This window comes from Poromitra crassiceps (genome assembly GCF_964638095.1).
Source record: "Poromitra crassiceps genome assembly, chromosome: 20".
In the NCBI taxonomy this organism is placed as follows: Eukaryota; Metazoa; Chordata; class Actinopteri; order Beryciformes; family Melamphaidae; genus Poromitra; species Poromitra crassiceps.
Genome location: NC_139637.1, coordinates 3901154 through 3927469, shown reverse-complemented (window position 1 = coordinate 3927469; position 26316 = coordinate 3901154). Strand labels below are relative to the sequence as shown.

Below are 26316 nucleotides of genomic sequence, written 5' to 3'. Positions count from 1 at the left end.
TCAGTGCCTCCCACACTAAATTGATGTGCATCGTTTTTAAGGGCTGAAAGAATCAAACAGTTAGGTTTTTTTGTAATTATTTGTATCTGCCTCTCCTCCACTCTCTGTAGAAAGAGGGTTTGTTCGCTCGCGTGAAACGAGCGGAGCAGGTAATTGCCAATCAGAGCTCGCCTTGTTCTTGTGATTTGAGATTGACCACATGATGAAATCTATAGTTGTGTTTCAAGTGCAACATTGTTTGGCATGGATTGGCAAAGGATTGCTGTGACGTGGCATTTGATTTGACATGTGATTTGTGATTTGATGATGTCATACCTTCTATTTGTTATGCATATCGATACACTATGGACGTTATTTGGATTTATAAACATGTGATCGTCGATTGAAAGTTGTGTGTGTTAAAAAAAAGCATGGATTTATGCGGTGTTTGCAGCTGAAAGCGGTTGCTATAAATGTCTCCCCGTGTTGAATACCGTACTTATATCGCAGTGGGGGTAGTGTTGCAAACAAAAATGAGCGTTCTGCTCCACATCACATGAACCATGTAACTGATGGTCATGCATTTTGATCAGGAATGACTCACGAAGGAGCTCCGTACGCTTTCATCTTTGCTCTCATAACAAACTGCCATAAAAAGTCCCAAATGCCATCAGCTCAGTGATTAGGAAAGTGATCACAAAGGGCCTGCTTTTATCCACATCACTAGAGTGACCCGCACATGCCAGAGGAGCAGCTAAGGAAGGACGCTCCCATATGGACCCGAATGGCCTCGGAACATAAGCGGTCCAAAAGAGCTAGACAGGTACTATGAAGTTCTGCACTGTAAGATCACTGACACCGCCCAGTAACTCCACTAGCATCTCTAATGAGAGTAACGCAACAGCTGTTTTCACAGTGTTCCCCCACTCATCATCTGCTAACATGCTGATAGCTGGCACAGTCCCCTCAGTTCAGAGATGTCTATAGCAGCATGGATCCTCTATCCCCTCAGTTCATAGATGTCTATAGCAGCATGGATCCTCTATCCCCTCAGTTCATAGATGTCTATAGCAGCATGGATCCTCTATCCCCTCAGTTCATAGATGTCTATAGCAGCATGACTCCTCTATCCCCTCAGTTCATAGATGTCTATAGCAGCATGGATCCTCTATCCCCTCAGTTCATAGATGTCTATAGCAGCATGGATCCTCTGTCCCCTCAGTTCAGAGATGTCTATAGCAGCATGGATCCTCTGTCCCCTCAGTTCAGAGATGTCTATAGCAGCATGGATCCTCTGTCCCCTCAGTTCAGAGATGTCTATAGCAGCATGAATCCTCTATCCCCTCAGTTCAGAGATGTCTATAGCAGCATGAATCCTCTATCCCCTCAGTTCATAGATGTCTATAGCAGCATGGATCCTCTATCCCCTCAGTTCAGAGATGTCCATAGCAGCATGACTCCTCTATCCCAGGGGTGCCCAACCTTTTTTGACCCAAGATCTACTTTTCAAGTAGCCAGCCTCCCGAGATCTACCGGTCCAGTTTCAACATCGCCAAACGCACACACATCGTTTCCAGCCTGCAGTAACTAACCTCACAACACTTTCTCGTTGTCCCACAACCACTTGACATTAGGGATGTGAATCTTCACTGGCCTCACGATTCGATTCGATTACGATTCAGAGGGCTATGATTCGATTCGATTCGATTAGGATTATCGATGCATCTCGATGCATCTTAAATCGATGCATCACTTTTTTTCCCCAATACATGATTTATTGTTTCTCACTTTCTTTTTTCTCACTGTGTAGCTACTTTTAAAATAAAAGTTCATTTGGAATTGCATTGTATTATGATCCATAATTAAAATAAACAACTGCATGTACTTCCATTATATTTTATTTTATTTTTTTATTTTATTTTTTTTATAATCGATTTTTGACGCGATTGACCTGGGGTCAGTCCACTGTCGACCAGTAGACCGCAATCGACTGGTTGGGCACCCCTGCTCTATCCCCTCAGTTCAGAGATGTCTATAGCAGCATGAATCCCCAATAGAGACACTGCGGAGCGCGTCATCATTCAGAAACCACGCCCAAAACGGGGGGAAACAGAAACCCCCCCTCCATTCCTGGCGTTCTCCTATGTCACGTGCATGGTTGCGTGTTGCACACAAAGATCGTATATACGGAAGATGAACACTCCAACTTACTTCACTGACAGCTAGATCCACATTTTTCTTCTCGCCAATTCTCAATGGCTTCCTTGTTTTGCTCGGGAGTACAAAAAAACTTAAATTGGCGATTTTTTACATTTGTTGTCTGCGCAGCCCCACCACACAACAGCTTTTAGCTATGTTTAATTCAAGGAAAATGACGCTGGTGTATGGAAGTGAACGGAGAGCTTTCCCCCGTGATGGGCGTGGCCTATTTCTTGCAGTGTCTCTATCCCCTCAGTTCATAGATGTCTATAGCAGCATGAATCACCTCAGTTATCCCACGATCCACTGAGCAGAGGCATGTTGTCAGATATTTTCTCTGCGTGTGCATTTATGCATGTGTGTGTGTGTCTGTGTCTGTGTCTGTGTCTTATGAACAGAGTGACTGGTCATGTGATCTGGAATTTTTCTTAAGAGCAACAGACAGGGATGTTGTGATTTGATTTGTATGTTAAATATCTTAAGTGATCCCAATGTTGTTTGTGCACAAACGGCACATGTGAGGCCTGTAGACTTGGACTGAAGAGCATGACAGAGCATGTAGACTTGGACTGAAGAGCATGACCGAGCATGTAGACTTGGACTGAAGAGCATGACACAGCATGTAGACTTGGACTGAGGAGCATGACACAGCATGTAGACTTGGACTGAAGAGCATGACAGAGCATGTAGACTTGGACTGAAGAGCATGACAGAGCATGTAGACTTGGACTGAAGAGCATGACCGAGCATGTCCACCTTCGTAGTGCATCTTTCTTGCGTCGTGCGAGTTAAGCTAAATCCTGAACCCCATCCCCTCTGTCCTGACTGTTCCTATGGTTACTGTATCTTCTGTATCTCCGGTACCCCACTTCCCGCCTCCGTAGGGTGAAGTCAGACAGCTGGACGATGACGTCTGGGCACTCCTCTCTAACTTCTCCCATGGACCAGCCGGTTCCCCTCCGTTCTTCCCCCACTCCTCCTCTTCTTCCTCCTCCTCCTCCTCCTCCTCCTCTCGGGTCCCCGCTTCCTCCTCTTCCTCTCGGTGGTCTTTGCGTAACCTGAGCCCCCCCTCTTCTCCTCCGTCTGGTATCTCCTCCTCAGTTAGACCAACCAGACCCCACCCCTCCTCCCCAGGCCATGCTCCTCGTCACCAGGTACCACCCAGTCACAGATTGCGAGAGGTTTTATCTGTGGTTTCTGATGAACGGTCCTTCTGTCTCGGTTGTGTTGACTGACTTGTTTGTATTTCTCTTCTGGGCCCGGGGGCCCGGCTACTCATTCTGATAGCGTCAACAGAGCAAGAACATAGTGAGCAAGACGTCTGCTCCTCGTGCTCCTGGGGACAGCAGCAAGGTAGATCAAAGATGGTGGCATGACTGACCGACTCTCTTTACTCACTGACGTCATGTCCCTGACCTTGGCACGCACACATAGGAAAGTGCCACCCTGCCCTGTGATAGAATGGCTGTAAAGTTAATTAACAACTGATTGCCCTCGGTTTGTCCGGGGCAGTTAATGTTTAGTACTGTAATTCATCACATCGCACTCTCTTGAACTCAGTGGAACCGGTTATATTTTTTTTTTTTAACAAATTGGAAAAGTTACCGAGAAAGCATAGCCCAATTTGCACAGTTCCAGGTCCGACAGGACAGGGTGGCATTTTCTCTTTGGCGTTGCAAAGCGTTCCTGATGATGACCGTTGTTCAAGGAGCGCACTGTAATTTAAAACACTTGCGACTAACATTGGTTTTACAACGGTCTGTAATTACACCATCGGCTAGTTTTAAAAACACAGGCTCTTACTCAGGCTGTCATTGTCACATTATTGACAGTGGAAGTTGTCGTTTGTTTGAGCTGTCAGACAAAGCAGCACGGTGTGACTTCTGTACTCTGATCAAAGTGTAGAACACTAGGTAACATGTGTTTTAAGTTGATCTCTGCTTTAGTCTCTGCTATGCTTGCCTGCTTGCACTGCTACCCTGCCTGCTTGTATGTCTTTAGTGTCGCTGCCTCTGCCTCTCTCTCTCTCTCTCTTACGCCTCTCCTTCCTCCTCCTGTGCTCCTCTCAGCACGCTCTGGTCTACAGAGGTTTCAGCGTGCAGCAGCAGGACGCTCTGCTCTACTGGCAGCTCCCAGCGCAGTTCAAAGGGGTCAAGGTAATAACTGTGCCAACTGGGGCCGTGATGTGACGTGACGTGTCCCCCTCCTGACCTTCCTCCTGGAAGTCTCAGACAATACCCCCCCACCTCAGGTCCTCCCTTCACTTCCCCTCCCACACTGCCCTGAAGCCCTCATCCTCACACTCCCTTCTCTCCATTCACCTCAGCCGTCTGAACATCTCTCCAACCCTCCACCATAGGGTGGTGAGATGTTACCATGCCAAGTGTGGATCTCATCTTGATTTGTTCATAATCAATGTTCACTCCTCCTGGCACATATATATGAATTAGGAGGAGGTCAGACATCACTCACTAAGGTCTGGGATTTGCTGCTTGCCCGTTTTAAACTGAATGCTGGGTATTGTGAATCGACATTTATTACGGAAAATGTTCAGAAACCTAAATGTCAGACGTCATATTATTGTTTCACTTTGAAACGTGAATGAACATTGGAGACCGTCATCACAACCTTTTTTGTTAGTGGCATTGTAAGTTCTCACTTATAGAAAATGTCTTCGTTAACTTAGGGTACATCTTTACAATACACAGGATCTCATCCAGGGATGGGCAATGATAGAGAGGGCCACACACAAAAATGTCCTCGCTACCAGAGGGCCAGATTCGGACCGTGCACTTGCACCAGTAGCCTACTACTGTAACACCATCACTCCCAATTATAGCTACTAATTTGATGAAAAGGACTGGTAATCAAAGTTTATTATACCAACATTTATATTTTTCATATTCAAATTTAGTAATTCTTCCATTCAGATGACACCAGAAACTTTGCTCTAGCTTTACAGCAATTTGATGGGGTGCATCACCCAAATATGTCATATTAATCAGATGAGTAATATTGCATGTGCAATGTGCATCCTCCTGGATATAGTTTGTTACAATAGTGTTAGCTCAAATGCTAATGTTAAACAGTATGTGGATGGACAGTGCTAACACCGTTAGCGCCATGTTCTGGGTTGTACAGTAAAATAAAAACACAGATTTTGGTGGTCTAACCTAACCTAACCAAAAACTTTGTACCTTGTAGAAAATAAATAAAAAATGAAATTGACCAAAGAAATTGACCCAGGGGCCACACTGAGTGAGGTCAGGGGCCGCATGCGGCCCGCGGGCCACCAGTTGCCCACCCCTGATCTAATCTAAATATACACTGTGCTATTATGCAAATGTGACCATGGGCATCGCAGCAGGTTTCGACCTGGCAAGACATCTCAATCCTCTTCTTTGCTACCCATGTTTCTAGGTTGGCTCTTACGGTGGTAAACTGAAATACACCATCTCCTACGTGGCCGGTCCGAGAGGAACGCTACTCGACGATGCCGACGTGCAGATTATTGTAAGTATGCGGCGCTAACGTCGGTTCATTGTTTTTCTTCGGTTCATTGCTTTCTTTTATACCGGTGACTCACCCGTCAGCGCCTCCTGTTGTTCCTGTAGGGTAACGACATCACCTTGGTGGCTCGTCAGCCGTGGCAGAGGAGGCAGCAGGGCAGCAGGGAGTCTAACCAGTTTGTGATTGTCTTCAGAGAGGTAAACGGCCCATATTATAGCCATAACATTATAGCAATGAGGAGTCATCAATAAAGGTTCACATTATTATTATTTCATTATTTATCAGTGATAAAGCTAATGGTTAATTTTTAATTCAAATACACTGAACAATTTTTTTTTACGACATGAAATCACCCTCTTTTCCTTGCTCTGTAGGAGAACTGGCGTCGCCCTGACGGCATGCCCGCCACCCGGGAGCACCTGATGATGGTTCTGGCCGACCTGGACGACATCCTGATCCGGGCGTCCTACTCCAGCGAGATGCGCTCCTCCAGCATCTCCGACGTCAGCATGGAAGTGGCGGTGCCCAACTACAGCGGCCTGGCGCAGGCCCTCGAGGTGGAGCAGTGCCGCTGCCCGCCCGGGTACCAGGGACTCTCCTGCCAGGTACTTATTCACTCTTTATTGGATTTCTCTTTACATGCTGCTGTCTAGTTGTCTTTGTAAGTTCTGCAGTAAAATGCTCCTAGACCTAGACCTAGATCTAGACCTAGACCTAGACCTAGACCTAGACCTAGACCTAGACCTAGACCTAGACCTAGAGCTAGTCTTAGACATCTGTGTAACCAATGTAATGTCTCCCTTAGGACTGTGCGGCCGGATATTCTCGCACTGGGGGAGGTTTATACCTGGGTCACTGTGAGCTGTGTGAATGCAACGGGCACTCTGACTCCTGCCACCCCGAGACTGGCATCTGTACGGTACGCCGCGCTCACTTAGGCTTTGACAGATATGGAATTTTTCAATTCCATATCATATCATTTTTCAATTTTTCACTGATGAGAAATGACATGTATTCAGTGTTTCCCCCTCGAATTGGAAAAGCCTTTGAAAGAGCTTTAGCACTATGATCAAACAAACTGGTTTTCTGACATATGATTTCTAAAAAAATAAAAAAAATCATTATTGGTTTGCCAATATGACACAATATAAATTAGATAGCTAGTTTATTGTCCTCAGAGAGGACATTCCTTCCACAGTTGGTGCACAGTTCAGACACAATACAAAATAACAGGAAAAACACAATCAATCACAGAGACCAAAGCACATTGACATTGTTACAATGTTACATTGTGACATTGTTACAATAGGACAACATACTGACATTGTACAAACAAGTTACAAATGTTCACCAGCAGGGGAGGGTTCCTATTTGGAGCTTGTATGGCAGAAGGGACAAAGTTCTTGCTGAAGCGGGCCCTCCTGCACACGGGGGGCAGGAGGGGAAAGTGCTGGTGAAGTGGCCAGTTCTGGTTCCTGTGTCATTATGTGTGCTTTACGGGTCAGGGTGATTTTTTAGCAGTCTGTTATTATTGGCAACTGTCAGCATATTGAGAAAGCAGATGGCACCATACCTAGATATCCCATTTTCAAGTCAAAATGCGTATTGTAAAGCAGTGCACTCTTGTTCCTAAACACACTAGCTGTGATGTGTTAGGGGGCGTATCACCTCATCATGAAAGAAATGAGCCCTAAATATGGTTTGTTTGTGTTTTGCCCTCCCAGAGCTGCCTGCACAACACTCAGGGAGAGCTGTGTGAGCAGTGTGCGCCGGGCTTCTTTGGCGACCCGACCGTTGGCACTCCAGAGGACTGCCAGGCCTGCGCCTGCCCTCACACTGACCCAGACAACCAGTGAGTACTGGTCCAGACGCCAAGGCCTCGCATTCCACTTCCACTTATAGTTTCAGTCAAGTCCGTGCCACGTTTTACTCTTGTGTACGGCTCATTCTACTGATATGATATGATTTGATTTGGTTTGGTGTCATATCCATTATAATTACCCATTCCCTGCCAGTTATTTACATCAAACCTTAACCCATTGATACCTGATGCAGCATTTGTGTGTGTATCCCTTTAAGACCGCGAACCACGTTAACGCGGTTCGCGGTCTTAAAGGGATACGCACACAAATGAGGGATATACACACAAATGCTGCATCAGGTATCAATGGGTTAAAGGGACAGCTCACCCTAAAATCCAAAATACATATTTTTCCTCTCACCTGTAGTGCTATTTATCCATCTATATCATTTTGTGTTAGTTGCCTGAGTTTTGGAGATATCGGCCGCAGAGATGTCTGCCTTCTCTCCAATACAATGGAACTGGATGGCACTCAGCTTGTGGTGCTCGAAGCACCAACAAAATACATTTGAAAAACTCAACAGTATTGTCTCTTTCCAGAAATCATGACCCGGTTACTCAAGATAATGCACAGACTTTGTTGTGAGCAGTTTCATGTAGGAACTATTTTCTTTTGCAGTCTCATGTAGGAACTAGCTAGCAGCTAGCGGGTGTAGTTCGGTCAAAAGAAAATAGTTCCTCCATGAAACTGCTCATAACGAGGTCTGTGGATTATCTTGAGTAACGGGGTCATGATTTCTGGAAAGAGACATCGCTGTTGAGTTTATCAAATGTATTTCTTTGGCACTTTGAGCACCACAAGCCGAGTGCCATCCAGTTCCATTGTATTGGAGAGAAGGCAGAAACTCTGCGGACGATATCCCCAAAACCCAGGCAACTAACACAAAACGATATAGATGGATAAATAGCACTACAGGTGAGAGGGAATATATGTATTTTGGATTTTAGGGTGAGCTGTTCCTTTAACATGAAATATGTTCCTATTGCAGTCATGTGATTTTGTATCCATACTTACTCCATTTTAACAATTCAAGGTTTTTGTTAACAGGCTAATACAATGCAAACACAATATCCATCTTAAGTAATTCAATCGACTTGTAGTAGATTGAATTGAAGTAACAAATCTGTGAACGGGGTGAGATAATTACACTTGCTTCCAGTGCAAATCCACTCGTTTTATTTCTGAAACAAGTGTTGTCAACATGATGGATAATTTTGCATTTTGAGAGAGAGTTCATGAGAAAGTTCATATTAAATCATGTTTATTCACTACATACTAGCTCCTTGCCCATGTGTGTGTGTGTGTGTGTGTATAACTCAATTAACAGGTTCTCCCCCACCTGTGAGAGCCTTGGTAATGGAGGCTACCAGTGTACTGCCTGTCAGCCTGGGTACGCGGGCCAGTACTGTGAAAGGTAAGATCAGCCCAAATAACCCTCCACATTCACCAGACCTGGAGGCAAAATAGTTCCGGGAATCATTTCAAACCTCATTTTGATTGATTCACTTTCCCTGTCACAATGTAATATCTGAGTGCATTCCCCTTCCCACCTAACCCATTCAAACCTGAGCCAGATCTAACGTTAACACTATCATAGACTCACCTTTCATGACCTGAGCCAGATCTAACGTTAACACTATCATAGACTCACCTTTCATGACCTGTCTGCGATGATTCTATTCTTCACTATCTAAGTCTATTTTCCCCTTCATCAGTTGTGCCACTGGATATGTTGGCAACCCACAGCAGAGAGTGAAGTGTACATACAATGGTAAGTGGACACTATTCTGCGGATTTCCTCCCGAGTGCTCCGGTTTTCCTCCCACATTCCAAAGAAATGCTGTAATTGTGTAGTATCGTAATGCAATCTAGTAAAAATGTGTAGTATGTATTATGATGTATGTAACCTATGTTGTGTGTAGATATATGATGTAGTATAATGTGATGATGCTATTCACCTTATGTAGCCACGCCCATTTGACCTGGTTGTGTGGCCGTATCAAAACTTCCAGCTAAAAATAAAATAAAATAAAATGGCTGGCTGCTCCAATATCATCTAACTCTGAATTAACTAATAATTTAGCCAATTGTATGTAACATACCAAATAAAAGCAAACGGCAATGTCTAAGAATGCAACGCCATGTAACTGGCTCGTTAAGTCTCGCATTCCAGGGAATTACCTTAACGTCTGCGGGTCTTATTGACGTTAGTGGCTCGAGCGCTCGGAGGAGAGAAAACTATCTGAAGCTTCTTTGTTGGAGTCCAGGTATGTTTTACAAGAAAGTGCTCGTCATTGTCGACGATAACGTTATCTGACCTGGCTAACAGTGGATACTCGCTTGCTTGCTGTGTACCGGCTCAAAGTAGTAGGCTACGTTATTTATTTTACCCCCTTCACTGTCCGCTCCAAAAACAACTCTCTTATTTTGCGTCGTGACCGCCGGAAGTGTTAAAAGGACCCGGAAAAATTTGGCCCACTGTAAGGTCTGAACATAAGGTGAATACACACTGACCGAACCTTTCCCACGGGAGAACATCTTAGAGCCATGGTGCCTGTTTGTATGTGCACTCCTCTAAACAGGTAGCTCAACAACGTCCTTTGACATACCTCAGTGTCTTTCTGACGGGTCTGTTATGCCCTTTTGACCCCTACAGATGCAGCCTCCCTGGTGGTGAAGGTTTACCCAGAGAGGGTCCTGGTAGCCCAGGGCGTCTCAGTCACCCTGCGCTGTCAGGTGACGGGCTCCCCTCCGCACTACTACTACTGGTCCAGAGAGGACGGCCGGCCCGTGTCCAGCACTGCTGACAGACGCAGACAAGGTGCAGCAGATGTGCTGAGATGATCCTGTAGAGAAGATCCTGTAGAGATGATCCTGTAGAGATGATCCTGTAGAGCAGAGGTTCTCAAATGTTTTTCAGCCAAGGACCCCTTACAAGATAGAAGATATACCGGGGACCCCCTCATTCTGATTTGTGATTTTGGGCTAAGTTTAATTGTTTCCACGGTAACGTGCTTGACTTTAATTGATAGGTTTGTTAGATTAGAATGTAATCCATGAACCATTTTAGATTTAAAGCATAAAATGTTTTCGTTGAACTATGAATCTTTTGCGAAAAAAAAAAAAAAAAAAGGTTTTCATTTTTATTTTCCCTAAAACTTTTCGCGGACCCCCTTGCAAAGTGCCACGGACCCCCTGGGCGTCCCCGGACCCCCATTTGAGAACCACTGCTGTAGAGAACTAGTAGTGAACACATAGTGAGATTGAGAGAGCCCTTGAATAAAGCATTTGATTGGCTGGAAGACTGCAAACGATGCTTTTTATTTGTCGAAATGTGTTGTTTGTGATCTTTGTCATTCACCCATAATGTGACAGTGAAGATGTCCTCTCCTCTTCTGTGTGTAGGAGAGGAGCTGTACTTCCACAGCGTTCAGGCCAGCGACGCCGGCGTCTACGTCTGCACCTGTCGAGACCAGCGCAGCACTAACAGGAGCCATGCTGAGATCGTCGTCACAAGTGTGTATCAGTCTACAGCCATAAACACATAGGTTCTCCCTCACACTGCATCAGTCTACAGCCATAAACACATAGGTTCTCCCTCACACTGTATCAGTCTACAGCCATAAACACATAGGTTCTCCCTCACACTATCAGTCTACAGCCATAAACACATAGGTTCTCCATCACACTGTATCAGTCTACAACCATAAACACATAGGTTATCCCTCACACTGTATCAGTCTACAGCCATAAACACATAGGTTCTCCCTCACACTATCAGTCTACAGCCATAAACACATAGGTTCTCCCTCACACTGTATCAGTCTACAGCCATAAACACATAGGTTCTCCCTCACACTGTATCAGTCTACAACCATAAACACATAGGTTCTCCCTCACACTGTATCAGTCTACAGCCATAAACACATAGGTTCTCCCTCACACTGTATCAGTCTACAACCATAAACACATAGGTTATCCCTCACACTGTATCAGTCTACAGCCATAAACACATAGGTTCTCCCTCACACTATCAGTCTACAGCCATAAACACATAGGTTCTCCCTCACACTGCATCAGTCTACAGCCATAAACACATAGGTTCTCCCTCACACTGCATCAGTCTACAACCATAAACACATAGGTTCTCCCTCACCCTGCATCAGTCTACAACCATAAACACATAGGTTCTCCATCACACTGTATCAGTCTACAACCATAAACACATAGGTTCTACATCACACTGTATCAGTCTACAACCATAAACACATAGGTTCTCCCTCACACTGCATCAGTCTACAGCCATAAACACATAGGTTCTCCCTCACACTGTATCAGTCTACAGCCATAAACACATAGGTTCTCCCTCACACTGCATCAGTCTACAGCCATAAACACATAGGTTCTCCCTCACCCTGTATCAGTCTACACTACAGCCATAAACACATACTGTAGGTTCTCCATCACCCTGTATCAGTCTACAACCATAAACACATAGGTTCTCCCTCACACTGTATCAGTCTACAGCCATAAACACATAGGTTCTCCCTCACACTGTATCAGTCTACAACCATAAACACATAGGTTCTCCCTCACGCTGCATCAGTCTACAGCCATAAACACATAGGTTCTCCCTCACACTTTATCAGTCTACAACCATAAACACATAGGTTCTCCCTCACACTGCATCAGTCTACAGCCATAAACACATAGGTTCTCCCTCACACTATCAGTCTACAGCCATAAACACATAGGTTCTCCCTCACACTGCATCAGTCTACAGCCATAAACACATAGGTTCTCCCTCACACTGCATCAGTCTACAACCATAAACACATAGGTTCTCCATCACACTGCATCAGTCTACAACCATAAAAACATAGGTTCTCTCCATCACACTGTATCAGTCTACAACCATAAACACATAGGTTCTCCAGCCCATGTGCTGGATCTGGGTTTGTTTAACCACTGATTGTGTAAGAGCTCATCTTCACGTCAGTCGACCGTCTCTGGTTGCAGCACACTCTTGGTATTTGGGGTGAAGGTTGAAGGCCCTTGGGGTAAGATGAGTGTCAAAGAGCAGCAGAGAAAAACGATATGAGTTTGACGAGTCAGACACGTCACGTCCACGTCCATCATTGCTAATACAATGCGTGCCTTCAAAGTGAATGTGACCCGGTGCATCGTGCTGTGACTGATGACTGTGATTAACTGGGATGGGGAGTGGAGCAGAGTTGATTAGGAGCTGATGTTTTCATGCGTGTCACGCCTGCTGCTGCGAAATGACAGGTTCATCAGCCTCACTCTTACATTCAGCTCATGACTTGATTTGATCAGTGTGAGACTCTGTCCCCTTGATGAGCTGAAGAGGGAACCCCAGGTTGGCAGTAATGCATACAAATATAAAAAATAACGAAAGAAAAGACTATGAAAAACACAACTAATAAAAAAAACATGCTTTGTTGCTGGTATGGCAACGTTTCATCAAATTATGCTTTTATTAAAAACTGTGAGTTATTAGAGTCTCAAGACTTTTTTTGTAAGGTCTCTCGCTAATTTAGTGGCTAACAGCAAAGCTTTATCTTTTTATCAATTTCAATACACACACTAGGGCATTCACAGACTAGTCGACTAGTAAAACCACTAGTCGACTACCTTTAGGGACGACTAGTCGACTAGTAAAATTCACTAGTCGTGAGTCGTGAATGCCCTAACACACACACAGTATTTCTGAACAGTCGTTGTAAGTTAACGGTCTCTCTGTGCTTCACCAGCTGTCTCGTCCAAAGCCATCGAGGTGACTGTTGAGGAGCCCAAAGCCCAGAGCGTCAGGCTGGGCTCGACTATCAGCTTCATCTGTACCGCCACCAGCAAGGTACCACCGGGCCACTACGGGTCTCATAGAGAGGCAAAGTGACCGCCTACTTCCTGCTTCAGCACTGTACCAGAGATTTTCATCAGCCATTTATTTTCCCATAGACATTTCGTGAAATGCTTATAAAAATAGTTTTACTTTGTCAAACCAAATGGTTCAGCTAACGCTATAATCGGGAGAGACCATAGAACATTTCACTGTGACCAAAACTTTAAAAAAAAAAAAAAAAAAAAAAAAAAACTTTTTGGTCCCAGTGAAATGTTATGCGATCTCTCCTGTTTCTAAATATCTCTGTACCATTTGGTTTGAACAAGTAAAACTATTTGTATAAGCATTTTACGAAATGTGTATGGTCAAATAAATGGCGGATGAGAATCTCTGGTACAGTGCTGAAGCAGGAAGTAGGCGGTCACTTTGCCTCTCTATTGTTATGCAAAATTACAAATGTAAAATATTCATTGAAATGATTTATGTTTAAATAGTCACTTTTAGCATTTAAATGTACAATGACAAATGCAGTGGTCATAATAGTTGTGTGGTTGTCTTGCATACCGAGTGGTAGTAGTAGGCAGTCTGATACTGTAAACAATGCAAAGCTTCATTTAATAATGTCTACAAAGACAGCATTCTTCTCCACTGTGTGGGGCTGTTAGGTGGTTTCCAGCTTGTGATGTGTGTGTTCTTTTGTGCCTTCACCCCTTCCCTCCCCTCCCGCCCTGCCCTCCAGTCACCAGCCTACACCTTAGTCTGGACCCGCCAGGGCAATGGGAAGCTGCCCAGCCGGGCCATGGACTTCAACGGCATCCTGACCATCCAGAACGTCCAGCCCGAGGACGCGGGCATCTACGTCTGCACGGGCTCCAACATGTTCGCCATGGACGAGGGCAACGCCATCCTCTACGTGCCAGGTTCGTGATCCTTGGCGACGCATCCCCACTACCCATCACCCTCTGCCTCCTCTGCCAACCCCACCGGCTCTGGCTCCTGTAGCACCCACCCCGCCGCAACCCCCCCCAGCTTCCCTCCATCTTGGAATGGTGCATGCTTCCCTGTTTGACTGCATTTCCCATCATGCACTATCAACAACACTCAGGGCTGAATAGCATAATAAGCCTGCAGCAGTTCTAACCCTCCAACCTCTCGCGCCCTCTGCTCTCAGAAACCATGTCATTATCAGTTACCTGCAAGTCCTGCGCTTTTGACTGTGTCGTCTTGTGTGTGTCTCTAATCTCTGGATCTTCCTGCGCTTCGTAGGAACTCTTCGTAGGAAATATACAGCTTGTGGGTCTTGTTAAACTCAAACTTTAGACTACAATGTTTTTCTCGATAACACATGGGGCCAACACTGGTGTTTTCGTTTCAATTACTCTCCACTCAAAGTCTTCTCCTAGTCCTCGCCCCCGGGTAGAAAAGCTCCTTTTGGGATCATGCAGTTACACGTCCCCCTTATTAGACTTCGACTAAGTAAGCGGCCGTTTGAATGACTCTGGGGGGGGGACGTTTTCTGCTGAATCTCAACTGAAGCTACTCCTGTTTTACTTCTTTTTTTGTTTCTCATGTGGGTTGAATTAAACGTTGGTGGTGGTGGTTCGGTTGCTTCTCGATCGCTGGTGTGAGATGTTCGGTTTCTGCTGCTAGAGCTTTGACATACAGGGTGCTGCTATCTGCTGTCTTCTGCCCTGGGATCCTGGGCTCCTCCCTTCCCCGAGCTGTTAGTGTATTGATGATGACGAGGAGATGCGGACGCCATGGTGGGTGCTGCTTAGTGACTCTGGGACTGACATTCAAAGAGGACTCCAGTGTCTCCGCACGAGAAGAGAACCAGGAAGAACCCGAGTTCCACCCATTTTGTTTTTTTGTTGTTGTTGTATTTGTTGTTGTTGTTGTTTTTGGTTCCATTCTATACAGTGTTCTCCCTGAAAGTTCTACTGTGTTTCTCATGAATATCGATGATCAAAACGGTGCTATCAGCCATGCAGTAGCTGAGCTCGTGGTTACGTTTTGAAACGTGCTGTTATACCACTGGAATATGGCTGCTTCATATATCGCTGCAGTAAGGATTTGAATTCGATGAGGGTCCACACACCAATGTCGACGGGAGTGAGTCTTATTTGTATCGAGTGTTACGTAGGCTTAGTCGGGAAAAATGATTTTTGTACGATCTGACTTGAAATGCAAAGGAAAAGGGAAAATGCTTGTATCCTACGTTTGTCAGAAATCAGCTCAAATGTGTTCATTATCGATCAGCCTTTTATTTACATCTTGAAGTTGTCAATGTTGTTGGAATGTTGAAATCAATGTCATTTTTTGATTGATCGATTGAAATATGTTAACCGCAAATTTTGCCATACAATCAAATACATCAGAAACATTTGGCTTGTTTTATTGCTAGATTTATTTGAGGGATCTTTGGAGGGAATTGGCCATGTGAATGCAATGACTTTGCATGATGTGTGTTTACATTGAGGCTATTAAGAAAAGTGATCTGAAACTGTTTTGAGAAGAAATTATTTTTTTATACTTTTAACACCTCATTATTACACGCAGGGGCACATTTCAAAACCATTTTATTTACCATGTGGTCTGGATGACTTTTATCACGTTTGCAATGTTTTTGTTTTCAAATTTGTTCACTCTCATAACGACTATATAATGTAACGTGCAAATGTATCCAAAGGTGCTATTGTAAAGAGATTCCTCTTACTGATTTTATATTGCTTTTTTAAAAGAATACCTAACTGGTGTAATATACACAATGTCACATTGTATTGTATTTATCTTAACTGTGAAAATATTTTGTGAAAAGAACAATTTGATTAAAATAATGACAATAGACCAAAGTGATTGGAACGTTTATGGATGGGGTATTTAAACGATAGCATAACCACAAGCTGTATAGCAGCTGTAGAACATAAGCTATAACAGAACTGTTTAATACTGCTTCTTTTTACTAACTTGCATGTCGTGTGTGTGGCTATTCTTTACACCTTTATGTTTCTTTGAGCTGCTACACCCTTCTCATAGCCATGTTGTCATGTTCTTTGTGTGTGTGTGTGTGTGTGTGTGTGTGTGTGTGTGTGTGTGTGTGTGTGTGTGTGTGTGTGTGTGTGTGTGTGCGCGCGCGTGTGTGTGTGTGTGCGCGTGTGCGTGCGTGTGTGTGTTTTACATTTTTGCACTGTAGCTTGACTTTGGATCCACAGGATAAGAAGAATATTGTTGGGCGTTTCATTGGCTACTACACAACATTTATTTACATGTGCACACATCTGACATTCTCAGTCAGCGCGTACTGAATATGAGATAAGCGTGGGCGTCTGGGTAGTGTCGAGGTAAAAGCACGTGCCTACCACCGGGGGGCCACCCGGGTTCAATTCCCGGCAGCGGTAGGCTACTTCCGGGTTGGTCAGACGTCGTTCATACAGAGACAATCGGCCCTGTCTGCGGGAGGGAGGCTGTTGGGGGGTATGAGTCCTGGTTGCTGCACTAGCGTCTCCTCTGGTCGTGTCGCGGCACCTGTTCGGGGGGAGGGGAACTGGGGTGAAACTGCTCGCTGTCAGGTGAAAAGAAGTGGCCGGTGACTGCACCTGCATGTATCGGCACGAGGAAGCGTGTGCTAGTCTATGGCTCACCCCAGATCAGCAGAGTGGAGGTGGAGCAACAACCAGGACAGCAGGGGGGATTGGCTGAGTACAATTGGGGAGAAAATGGGAGACAAATCAGGAAAAAAAACATGATAAAAAAATAATGATAAGATAAGCATGAGATAATGTTACAATCCATAAGGTCATTCTAACCAACACACATCAATGCATTGTGTGCAAATTACCTCATTTTAATATATTTCAGGTAAGTGCATGCAACTATGAATACAATGGCACTGACTTTTTAACACACTCAACTCTTGAGTGTCATGGATGATGGACGGATTGCGCTCTCACAATCAGAAGAACAAAACTAAACTGCAGTGGAAAAATCCTCCAAGTCGGTGCCAGCTGTATTCAAGTTCAGCTTTGTTTTGCGATCGTTTTTGTGTGTTTACATTATGTCTAAATAAATGATGCACTGTCGGAGCCAAACGGGACAAAACCCTGGCAGCTCACGGACGGAGACGGATATAATAAGTATCCCCAAGGGATGTGATCAGTCAAATCGGGCCCGATCGAGTGGGGAGGTGATCCACAGCTTCCCTGGAGAACTGACGTGTCAGTTGACCTATCCTCTCCCCTCCTTCCCTCCCCCCCCATCTCCAGAGGCCTCACAGACTCAGATGTTTTACACAGCCTATGAAATGTTTGAAGGACATAGGAAGCGTAAGTCAGCATGGGCATGGTTTCCTCTCTGCTGGGCTCCCTGGAGGAACCCGTCCCTTCCCTTCTCTCTCTCTCTCTGTCATGCTGCATGCACTCATCCACCACAGCATGGAGATGTTGGTGGCCTGGTAGCGCCCATGTACAGTCAGCCCTGCAACAGCTGCTAGAAGCTCACTACACACACAGGACAGCCCGTCCTGCCTAATGGTCTGTCGGTAAGAAAACATCTTTAGATCAACTGAGAGCTAAAGATGGATAATTGTTTCCAGCACCATCTAGTATCTGCTGATAGCAGTTCCTCACAGAAGTCCAGGCCTACAAGATTGTACATGAGCATTACTGGGTCCCACCTGGCTCTTTAGGTTCATGAGGGTCCATCACTGCAGGAAAAAAGTGCATGTTCAATCTTATGGGAAACTCCTCCTGAATGTTGAGTCCAGTTACGTCACTAGTACAATAGAGAGCCAAAATGAACGTTCTACTTCCTGCTTCAGCCTACGTACCAGAGATTTTCATTCACCATTTATCTTCCCATAGACATTTCGTAAAATGCTTATAAAAATAGTTTTACTTGTTCCAAACCAAAGCTATATTTAGAAACAGGAGAGACCACAGAACATTTCACTCGGACCAAAACGTAAAAAATTGCGGATTTAACGAAAATATTTTTTGGGGTCAGAATGAAATGTTCTATGGTCTCTCCGGATTCTGAATATAGCTGAATCGCTTGGTTTGACCAAGTAAAACTATTTTTATAAGCATTTTACTAAATGTCTATGGAAAATAAAGTGGCAGATGAAATCCTTTGGTACACATGCTGAAGCAGGAAGTGACGTTCACTTTGGCTCTCTATATTGGCTTCACCTTCAAAATAGAAAATAGTTTCACAGCAGCACTTCAAAAACACCCACTGCATTAATACTCGTATGGAGTAGGTGAAGTGTATTCAGGATGTTCTGTAGCAGGTGATAATGTAATAACTTTACAACAAAGATATTTTAAAACTTATTGGTGTGATAGACTGTACACGTTTATGGTTTATTACTTCATAAGGGTGTAACATGTTGTTTAGTTATGGTTAAATAATAAATGGACTAATAATGTAATAAAAAGAATATAAATAAAAATCCAATAACTAATATAAGTTATTACATCATCAATATTATTATTACATCATAACTTAAACATTTTGCACCTCTTATTGCCAGGTTCTGTAATAAACTAATTTAACTTATTAAATTAGCAGGTTTGTTTACATTTTGAACTTATTAAGAGTTGCATTATATTAAAAAGCATTCAAAAGAAATCCAACCGTAGTCATTACATTATTAGCTGCTGCACGCTCACCTACATTTCGTCAGTGACACTGTCAACATTCAGAGACAGGAGACCTCCCTTCTTCTCCTCCCTGTCTTCTTCACCTCGCTTCCTCCTCAGGAGCCATGCTGCACTGGGTCATCTGGTCTTCAAACATCATACTGTGCTTAATACATCCCACCACAGCCTCATTAGGTCATGTGACATCACCTGCTTCTGGTAGCAGACTGGCCACGCCCACACTGCTTTCAATACGTCTCAATCTGCTGCTCACGCAACGGCGGCGGGACGTCTACTTAAAGGAACACTCCGCCCATTTTCAACCAGCTTTGTATCATTAGAACATCAGTAGTATATCAGAAAACTGTAAACGGTTTTGAAGTCTGTCATTTAATTTGACAGTTATTGAGTGTTAAAGTGTGGACCAGTGACATAACTGGTGACATCACTGGTCCACACTAACTCAAATTAATAACTCATTAACTCAAATCAACTCTCAATAACTGTCAAACTAGATGAATGATGAATAGTTTGACAGTTATTGAGAGTTGATTTGAGTTAATGAGTTATTAATTTGAGTTAGTGTGGACCAGTGATGTCACTGGTCCACACTTTAACACTCAATAACTGTCAAATTAAATGACAGACTTCAAAACCGTTTACAGTTTTCTGATATACTACTGATGTTCTAATGATACAAAGCTGGTTGAAAATGGGCGGAGTGTTCCTTTAAACTGACACATGGCGAATGAGATCTCGATTGCTCGCTATGCAATATTCTTAAGAGAACTCCAATTATACTCTCTCTATGTTATTACATATTTAATGTACTCGTACAGTTTCATCTACAGACGTTCTAAAAACCCACGCCTATTATGAAGACATTATAAGACATCTCGGGGATACATTATTTATCCATATAGATTATATAGCCATAAATCAAAATCATTCGAGACTTCAATATGAGTGGAGACTTCAGGCTGTCAAGTCTGCCCTGCTTCCCGTACATACAGGATGATAAATGTCTCTCAGCCCGAGAGTGTGTGTATCACTTAGGTCAGAGAGTCTCAGCCCAGCCCAGGACGGTCCAGTCCCAGAGGGTTTTTAGCCCCGCTTAGATAGCATCGTACTCCTCCCTGGCTACTGAAAGAGGGCTTTCTTTGGCTCTGTCGCCCGGGGATCATATGGGATTGAATACGCTGCCCGAGCAGCCAGCCAATCTGGCACAGGCAGGCAGCAATGTGCCCCAGAGGCCATGCCAAGGCTGGCCTGCCACCTCTCATCTGTTTTCGTCTGCTCTCAGGCCTTTTAGGCTGCCAAGGGTGGGCGGGGCACAGGCAGAGAGGCCGCCACTCTCTCACACACACACCCAGTCTGCTCAATCAAATGCATCCAGCCAAGAGATTCCTCACAGCTTAAGTCTGTAGACTGCCCAAGCATAGATATAGATTAATAGATCCCTGTGATAGGCTTTCCTATTTCACGCTGTACCAATCAGAGCCGTGTATCTAGAAGAGTCGCGACATCTCCATTTACTCCAATGGACCAGTTTTTTTTTACTCTCAAGAGTTCCAGGAAGTAAGGTTCTGGATTAAGCAGCACTGTCGAGTTGCAGCAAAATGGACAGTTTGTGTTGTACTTTGAAAGTTTTTTTTTTTTTTTTTTTTTTTTTTCAAATTTTCCATTATCAGCTTTATTTTAGCATTCAAAAGTAGCGCGAGACCCCTTCCTGGCTGTTCATTGGCTAATGAGTCACGCATTTTTGGTCCTCCGCTGACGCCACTCTCTCTCTAAATTGCTCTGGTACCAATAAACCAGTCTGCATTATTCACTCTTATCTCTCCATGTACCTGTGGGATGTCTCCGTCTGTCCTCTCTGAGCTGTCTCAGTCTGTCCTCTCTGAGCTGTCTCAGTCTGTCCTCTCTGAGCTGTGCCTGACTGGCGTGTCTCCTCCTGTAGCTGCTGAGGGGGCGCAGCCTGTGGCCACTGTCGGTCCTGCAGTGCTGAACGTCCAGCAGGGCCAGCGGGCCGAGTTTCGCTGCACGGCGACTGGCAACCCGACTCCTGCCATTGAGTGGATAGGTAAGACCTGCTTTGACCTTTGACCTCTTGACACGTTCCACTTTCAGAGTGCTTGAACCTTGTTGAACCTCATTGCAGAACCAAATGAAATGTGAGTTCACGTTGACCGGCTGCTTTACCAGGCTTAGCGCTTCTCAACCTTTTCCGACTCAAGGAAAAATCTCAAAAATGTTTGCGGCCCACATCTGATGGTATAATACCTTCTCAGAGTACTTTCTATTTGAACCATAAAAGGAACTGTCCATCAGCACCACACAGACATCAAACTAAAAGTGAGGGTCTGTCTGCAATAGGCTAATTCATTAATTGATTACAAATTAAATAACGGTATCATCCAACAACAGAGAAATTGTGTTCTCATACATAATTTAAAAAAAAAAGATCCCCCACGAAGATCGTAATGTTTTGCTAATGATTTGGTGGCCCGCTTGCAATACCTTCATGGCCCACCAGTGGGCCCTGGAGCACAGGTTGGGCATGTAGATGTAGATGTTCTTAATGAGCACCTGATGTGACAGGAGGTCCAGGTAACAGAATGAGTCCCAGAGCTGTGGTGCGAGGAGGCGTGCTGACCTTCACCGCAGTGGAGCAGGCCGACGAGGGAGAGTACACCTGCAAGGCCCTCAACACCCATGGAGAACATACAGCACGGGGGGCCCTCTATATACAAAGTATGCTCCGTGTGTGTGTGTGTGTGTGTGTGTGTGTGTGTGTGTGTGTGTGTGTGTGTGTGTGTGTGTGTGTGTGTGTGTGTGTGTGTGTGTGTGTGTGTGTGTGTGTGTGTGTGTTTGTTTGTTTGTGTGTGTCTGTGTGTGTGTGTGTGTGTGTGTGTGTGTGTGTGTGCGTGTATGAATTCAATGTATGTCTTCAAATATTTAGTCACAAATCATGCCGATGGGATAAGATATGTCCACTTGTTTTCAATGCAGTGTTACTTGTTCCAGGAATTGTCTCACCTCATTAACCGATTTTTCACTTATTTTAAGAAAAATCAGATCTTAAAGTGTAAACAAGACGCAGTCTTTCTTTGCAGTGCATATTATTGTACTTTTGTTTGAATGATCACTAAAATGCATATTTCGGGGGGGCCAGGGTATATCCCAGGTGGCCTCGGCACCCAGCCCCAAGTCCAAGTCAGTCCCCAAAATGTTGAGGTGCACGAGGGCGACACCCTGAGGCTGTACTGCCGGGCGACAGGCTCGCCCACCCCCAAGCTCACCTGGCTGAGAAACGGAGGTCCGATCCCCTCACAGGTGAGCTCCTCGTCCTGTCTGTGACTGAACGGTGATTTTTTTTTAGCATGGACTGATTAAAAACTGTAACTAATGGATTCACATTCGGGTGTGCTGTATCTTGTATCTTGTGGTGTAACGGGTGCTGGTGCTAGTTCATCATACTGTGTCAGGGCTTTTGATACAAATTGATATTTTTTTGAAATGACTGTATTCAGTATTTTGACCATTTTTCCCTGTATTCTTCCCCTGTTTGTTTCCTCCCCTTTTTTATCCCACCCTGTTCTGTTGTTGGACGTTTGCTCAGGCCATTCCCTCTCACGGTTTCCATCAGTTTAAAAGCAACAGTCTCGATGTGTTACAGAGACGTATTGAGGAGCTGCAGGTCTGTCCATCTGTCTGTCTTGTCTCGTCTCTCACCCCTCCCACCCATTATGTCCTGTACTGACCACGCCTTCACACCCTGTCCAACTAAACTGCATGCTCGCATCGTTAACCCCCATTAATCGACTACACAGCAAGTAGCTGCTCACTAAGTTCAATTAGCGCTAAGAGCCAAATAGGTCGAAAGCAACCGGCGCGTCTGGTTGGTTTCTCAGTCGACTTATGGCATGTCGTGCTGTCTTTGTGTTGTGTGACTATCAGTCTCTCATTTAGTCGTTTGTTTTGTCCTCATCATGCCATCCCTGACTTGTTGTTGATCGCTCTCCCCACCCAGTCGAGTCGCTTCATTCCACCCAGAGCGTATGAACAGGACTAAGCACACAGTGGGTACTGTAGGTATTACAGGGCATAGTTTTGCTCTGTGCCAGGCTGAGCGTGCTGCCCCCCCCCCCCCCCCCCTGCCCCCCCCAGGCTGAGCGCGCTGCCCCCCTGTGGCCCTGGGTGGGAGTTGTTTGTGTTATTAGTCTGGTGGTGGTGGTGTATAGGCAGGCAGGCAGCAGTGGGCTCCTGGTGCTCCGGGTGGGTTCTGTTTAGTTCTGCCTCAGAGAGCCACTGCGTTGTGTCAGCCTTTTTCCCAGGGGGGGAGCCGGGCTCTGCCGTGCGGCCACGCAGAAATTCTGTGTGCTCTGGCAAACGGGCTTGCTTTGAAAAGCCCCGTCAATGTTGTTCAGACACACACTGAAGCCCAGGGCCCAGCCTCAGCCCCGCGGCTCGCTTTAAGGCTTCCCTCACGGTTGAACGGGCCGGAGCTAAGCAGCTTTGTCCGCGGACGCCCCCCGACACCCCCCCCATCCCTCCGGATACAGTAATCCCAGTCGCTCCCTCCCCTCCAAGAGTTCAGCCTCGCTGGCCGAGGGCAGACTGTGACGGCCATGCGGAGCAGTAGTGTACAAACAAGTCGGTTGTTTATTGCTCAAGAACCAGAATCTCATGAGAGCCATGCTTATTATTTTATTGAATTTCTTTATTTTTAAAACAGGGACAGTGTACAAGAACATTAACCCTATAAAATAGGGAGAGATGTGTCATACCTGGTTATAGCAGAAATGCTATAACCTTAGATATGGGTGTTGAAATTGTTGCAAGGGGGGGGGGGGGGGCGTGTTTTGTTTGGTTGTCATATGGGTACTTGGGTATCAGGTGGTAGTTATTACACTGGCTAGTAATTATTCTCAGATTTGCCAAAGATTGTACAGTCGAGTAAAAAGCTGCTTTTTGTCATCGGCTAAAATGTGTCTCAATCTGTGTCAAATTTCTAACGGTCTAATTTTTGTCATTGGTCATTTTCATTTTCAATTTTAATCACTGTTAAGAGTCAAAACAATCTCGTCTATAGTACATTTAATTTTCAACGCTGATCATTATATATAATTCATTAACCAATTATAACCATGCAAATCATTGTAGTAGTCATGTTGGCTCTACTTTGTACACAATTTCCTGTACAAAGTATGATCCCGTAGAAAAAATGCCATTCACAAAACAAACTGAACCGAAGTCATAACCACTCCTGTCTTGTCTTAAAGTTCTGCCCCCGTAGTGCTTTTGTGTCGCTATTCCCTAGTGATCATTTAATGTCACGATGTCAGCAATGTCATATTTGTGTTGTGTCAAAGGTCTGTAGACAGACAGGTAAGTGATGTGTTATATCTCCACTATATAGTTTGTCTGTGTTGATATGGTGTCAATCTAAAGCATAATTAGATCATATCTCTGAAATTGTATATCATTGTATATATAGCAATGACATTGATATTGGTACTGATCTAATCTCCACTCTGGGCGGTGTGTCTCCTCCAGGCCCGTATGGATCGCACCGACATCGGTACCCTGCTCATCCCCAACGTCAAGATGTCCGACTCGGGAACGTACATGTGCGTGGGCAGCAACAGCGCTGGCTCAAATAGGTCTCCTATTCAGGTCACTGTGCTCAAAGGTGAGAGGTCACGAACTTGGCATCATCGTCAAACAGGTTCAGTCCACTTTAGTCACATTTTACAGCACTCTTTTCATAAGAGGGTTGCAGAATACATCTCTTACGTTTTGCAGGAATATATTTGTATAATATAATGCATTTAGAATACAATGTGATCTATTATGTTTGTGCTTGTACAGCAGACCATATCTCCTCAGCCATCACCATCCAGCCATCTATAGCTGATGTCCAGGAGGGCCAGAGTCTGGAGCTCAACTGTTTCGCCCCTGGAAACCCTCCTCCCTCAGTCACCTGGACAAGAGCCAGCGGGCGACTCTCCTCCAATCACCAGGTTCGGGCAAATAGTCAAACGCACGTCTGGACTGAAAGAGATAAACGCATTAGAAAGTGCCCATATTCGATTAGAGATGTCTTACAGTCTGGCAGAGATACAGATTAAAGCGAGATCTTTATGTTATAGAATGGAAACATGATTATCCAAAACTTTTTAAAAGTGTACTCATTTAGGTTGCTATTAAAAAATCACTCTCTCTCTGTGTCTGTGTTGTGTGCAGGTTCTGGGCAGTCAGCTGCGCATCCTGTCAGCCACTCCAGACGACTCGGGAGAGTATATCTGTCGGGTGCAGGGCCACTCTGGAAGTCCTGGATCTCCAGTGCGCCAGGGCTCTGTCTCTGTGTCTGTCACCTCGTCCTCGTCACGTAAGTCACTGTGTGTGGGCCTCAGACAGAGGGTACATACAATATGTGGACTGTCTTGTATCAGAGTCTTATTGCTAATACGGAGAGGCACAGGAAATCATTCCTGCCTGTGGCCATTGGTCTATTTAATGCCTCTCTTAAAAGAGCACCTCGGAGACGCTCAGTCTCCCTGAGACTGAGCCAGCCGATAGGTTAACTGTGCCTGGCTGAGCCACGTGTAACGTATAGGGCAAGCCGACTTAATATAAATCACGTGCAATATGTGCAATATGTCACAGGCAATAATGATAATTGACACGGAATGTATACTATACTTACTCTACGTATTGGTATTTTGCTACTTAGACATTCTACTTATTTTGTGCTTTTGCTTCTATCGCATTTACTAGTTATTCTATGCTATGTTGTGTTTTTCTGCTTATTGCTTAATATTGCATTTACTACGGTTTATTTTTATTTTATTTATGCTATGTGTGTTCTGTGAGCGAGCTACTGTAACTTGTCCCAATTTCCCCCCGGGGATCATTAAAGTCTTTCTGATTCTGATTCTGATTCTGATAGAGAGGCAAAGTCACTTCTTGCTTCAGCACTGTACCAGAGATTTTCATTCGCCATTTATTTTCCCATAGACATTTTGTAAAATGCTTATAAAATAGTTGTTACTTCGTTGAACCAAACGGTTCAGCTAACGCTATAATCGGGAGAGACCATAGAACATTTCACTCGGACAAAAACATTGAAAAAATATTTTCTTTAAACCCGCATTTTTTTTGCGTTTTGGTCCCAGTGAAATGTTATGCGATCTCTCCTGTTTCTAAATATATCTGTACCGTTTGGTCTGAACCAGTAAAACTATTTCTATACGCATTT

General features: G+C 44.6%; 1 protein-coding gene across 1 annotated transcript in view; it reads left to right on the top strand.

Annotated features, from left to right (window-relative positions):
* hspg2 (heparan sulfate proteoglycan 2) overlaps window positions 1-26316 on the top strand; it is a 148529-nt gene that overhangs the window by 101721 nt on the left and 20492 nt on the right. Inside the window, exons 36-58 of the mRNA XM_083657119.1 lie at window positions 111-149; window positions 3063-3332; window positions 3475-3531; window positions 4248-4334; window positions 5599-5691; window positions 5793-5885; window positions 6063-6293; window positions 6494-6607; window positions 7413-7540; window positions 8878-8964; window positions 9266-9321; window positions 10207-10371; window positions 10956-11066; window positions 13325-13425; window positions 14153-14333; window positions 17676-17735; window positions 21013-21135; window positions 21654-21806; window positions 22228-22388; window positions 22675-22752; window positions 24612-24747; window positions 24927-25078; window positions 25302-25446. Coding sequence (XP_083513245.1) covers window positions 111-149; window positions 3063-3332; window positions 3475-3531; window positions 4248-4334; window positions 5599-5691; window positions 5793-5885; window positions 6063-6293; window positions 6494-6607; window positions 7413-7540; window positions 8878-8964; window positions 9266-9321; window positions 10207-10371; window positions 10956-11066; window positions 13325-13425; window positions 14153-14333; window positions 17676-17735; window positions 21013-21135; window positions 21654-21806; window positions 22228-22388; window positions 22675-22752; window positions 24612-24747; window positions 24927-25078; window positions 25302-25446 — 2821 coding nt within the window. The remainder of the gene's footprint in view (window positions 1-110; window positions 150-3062; window positions 3333-3474; window positions 3532-4247; window positions 4335-5598; window positions 5692-5792; window positions 5886-6062; window positions 6294-6493; window positions 6608-7412; window positions 7541-8877; window positions 8965-9265; window positions 9322-10206; window positions 10372-10955; window positions 11067-13324; window positions 13426-14152; window positions 14334-17675; window positions 17736-21012; window positions 21136-21653; window positions 21807-22227; window positions 22389-22674; window positions 22753-24611; window positions 24748-24926; window positions 25079-25301; window positions 25447-26316) is intronic.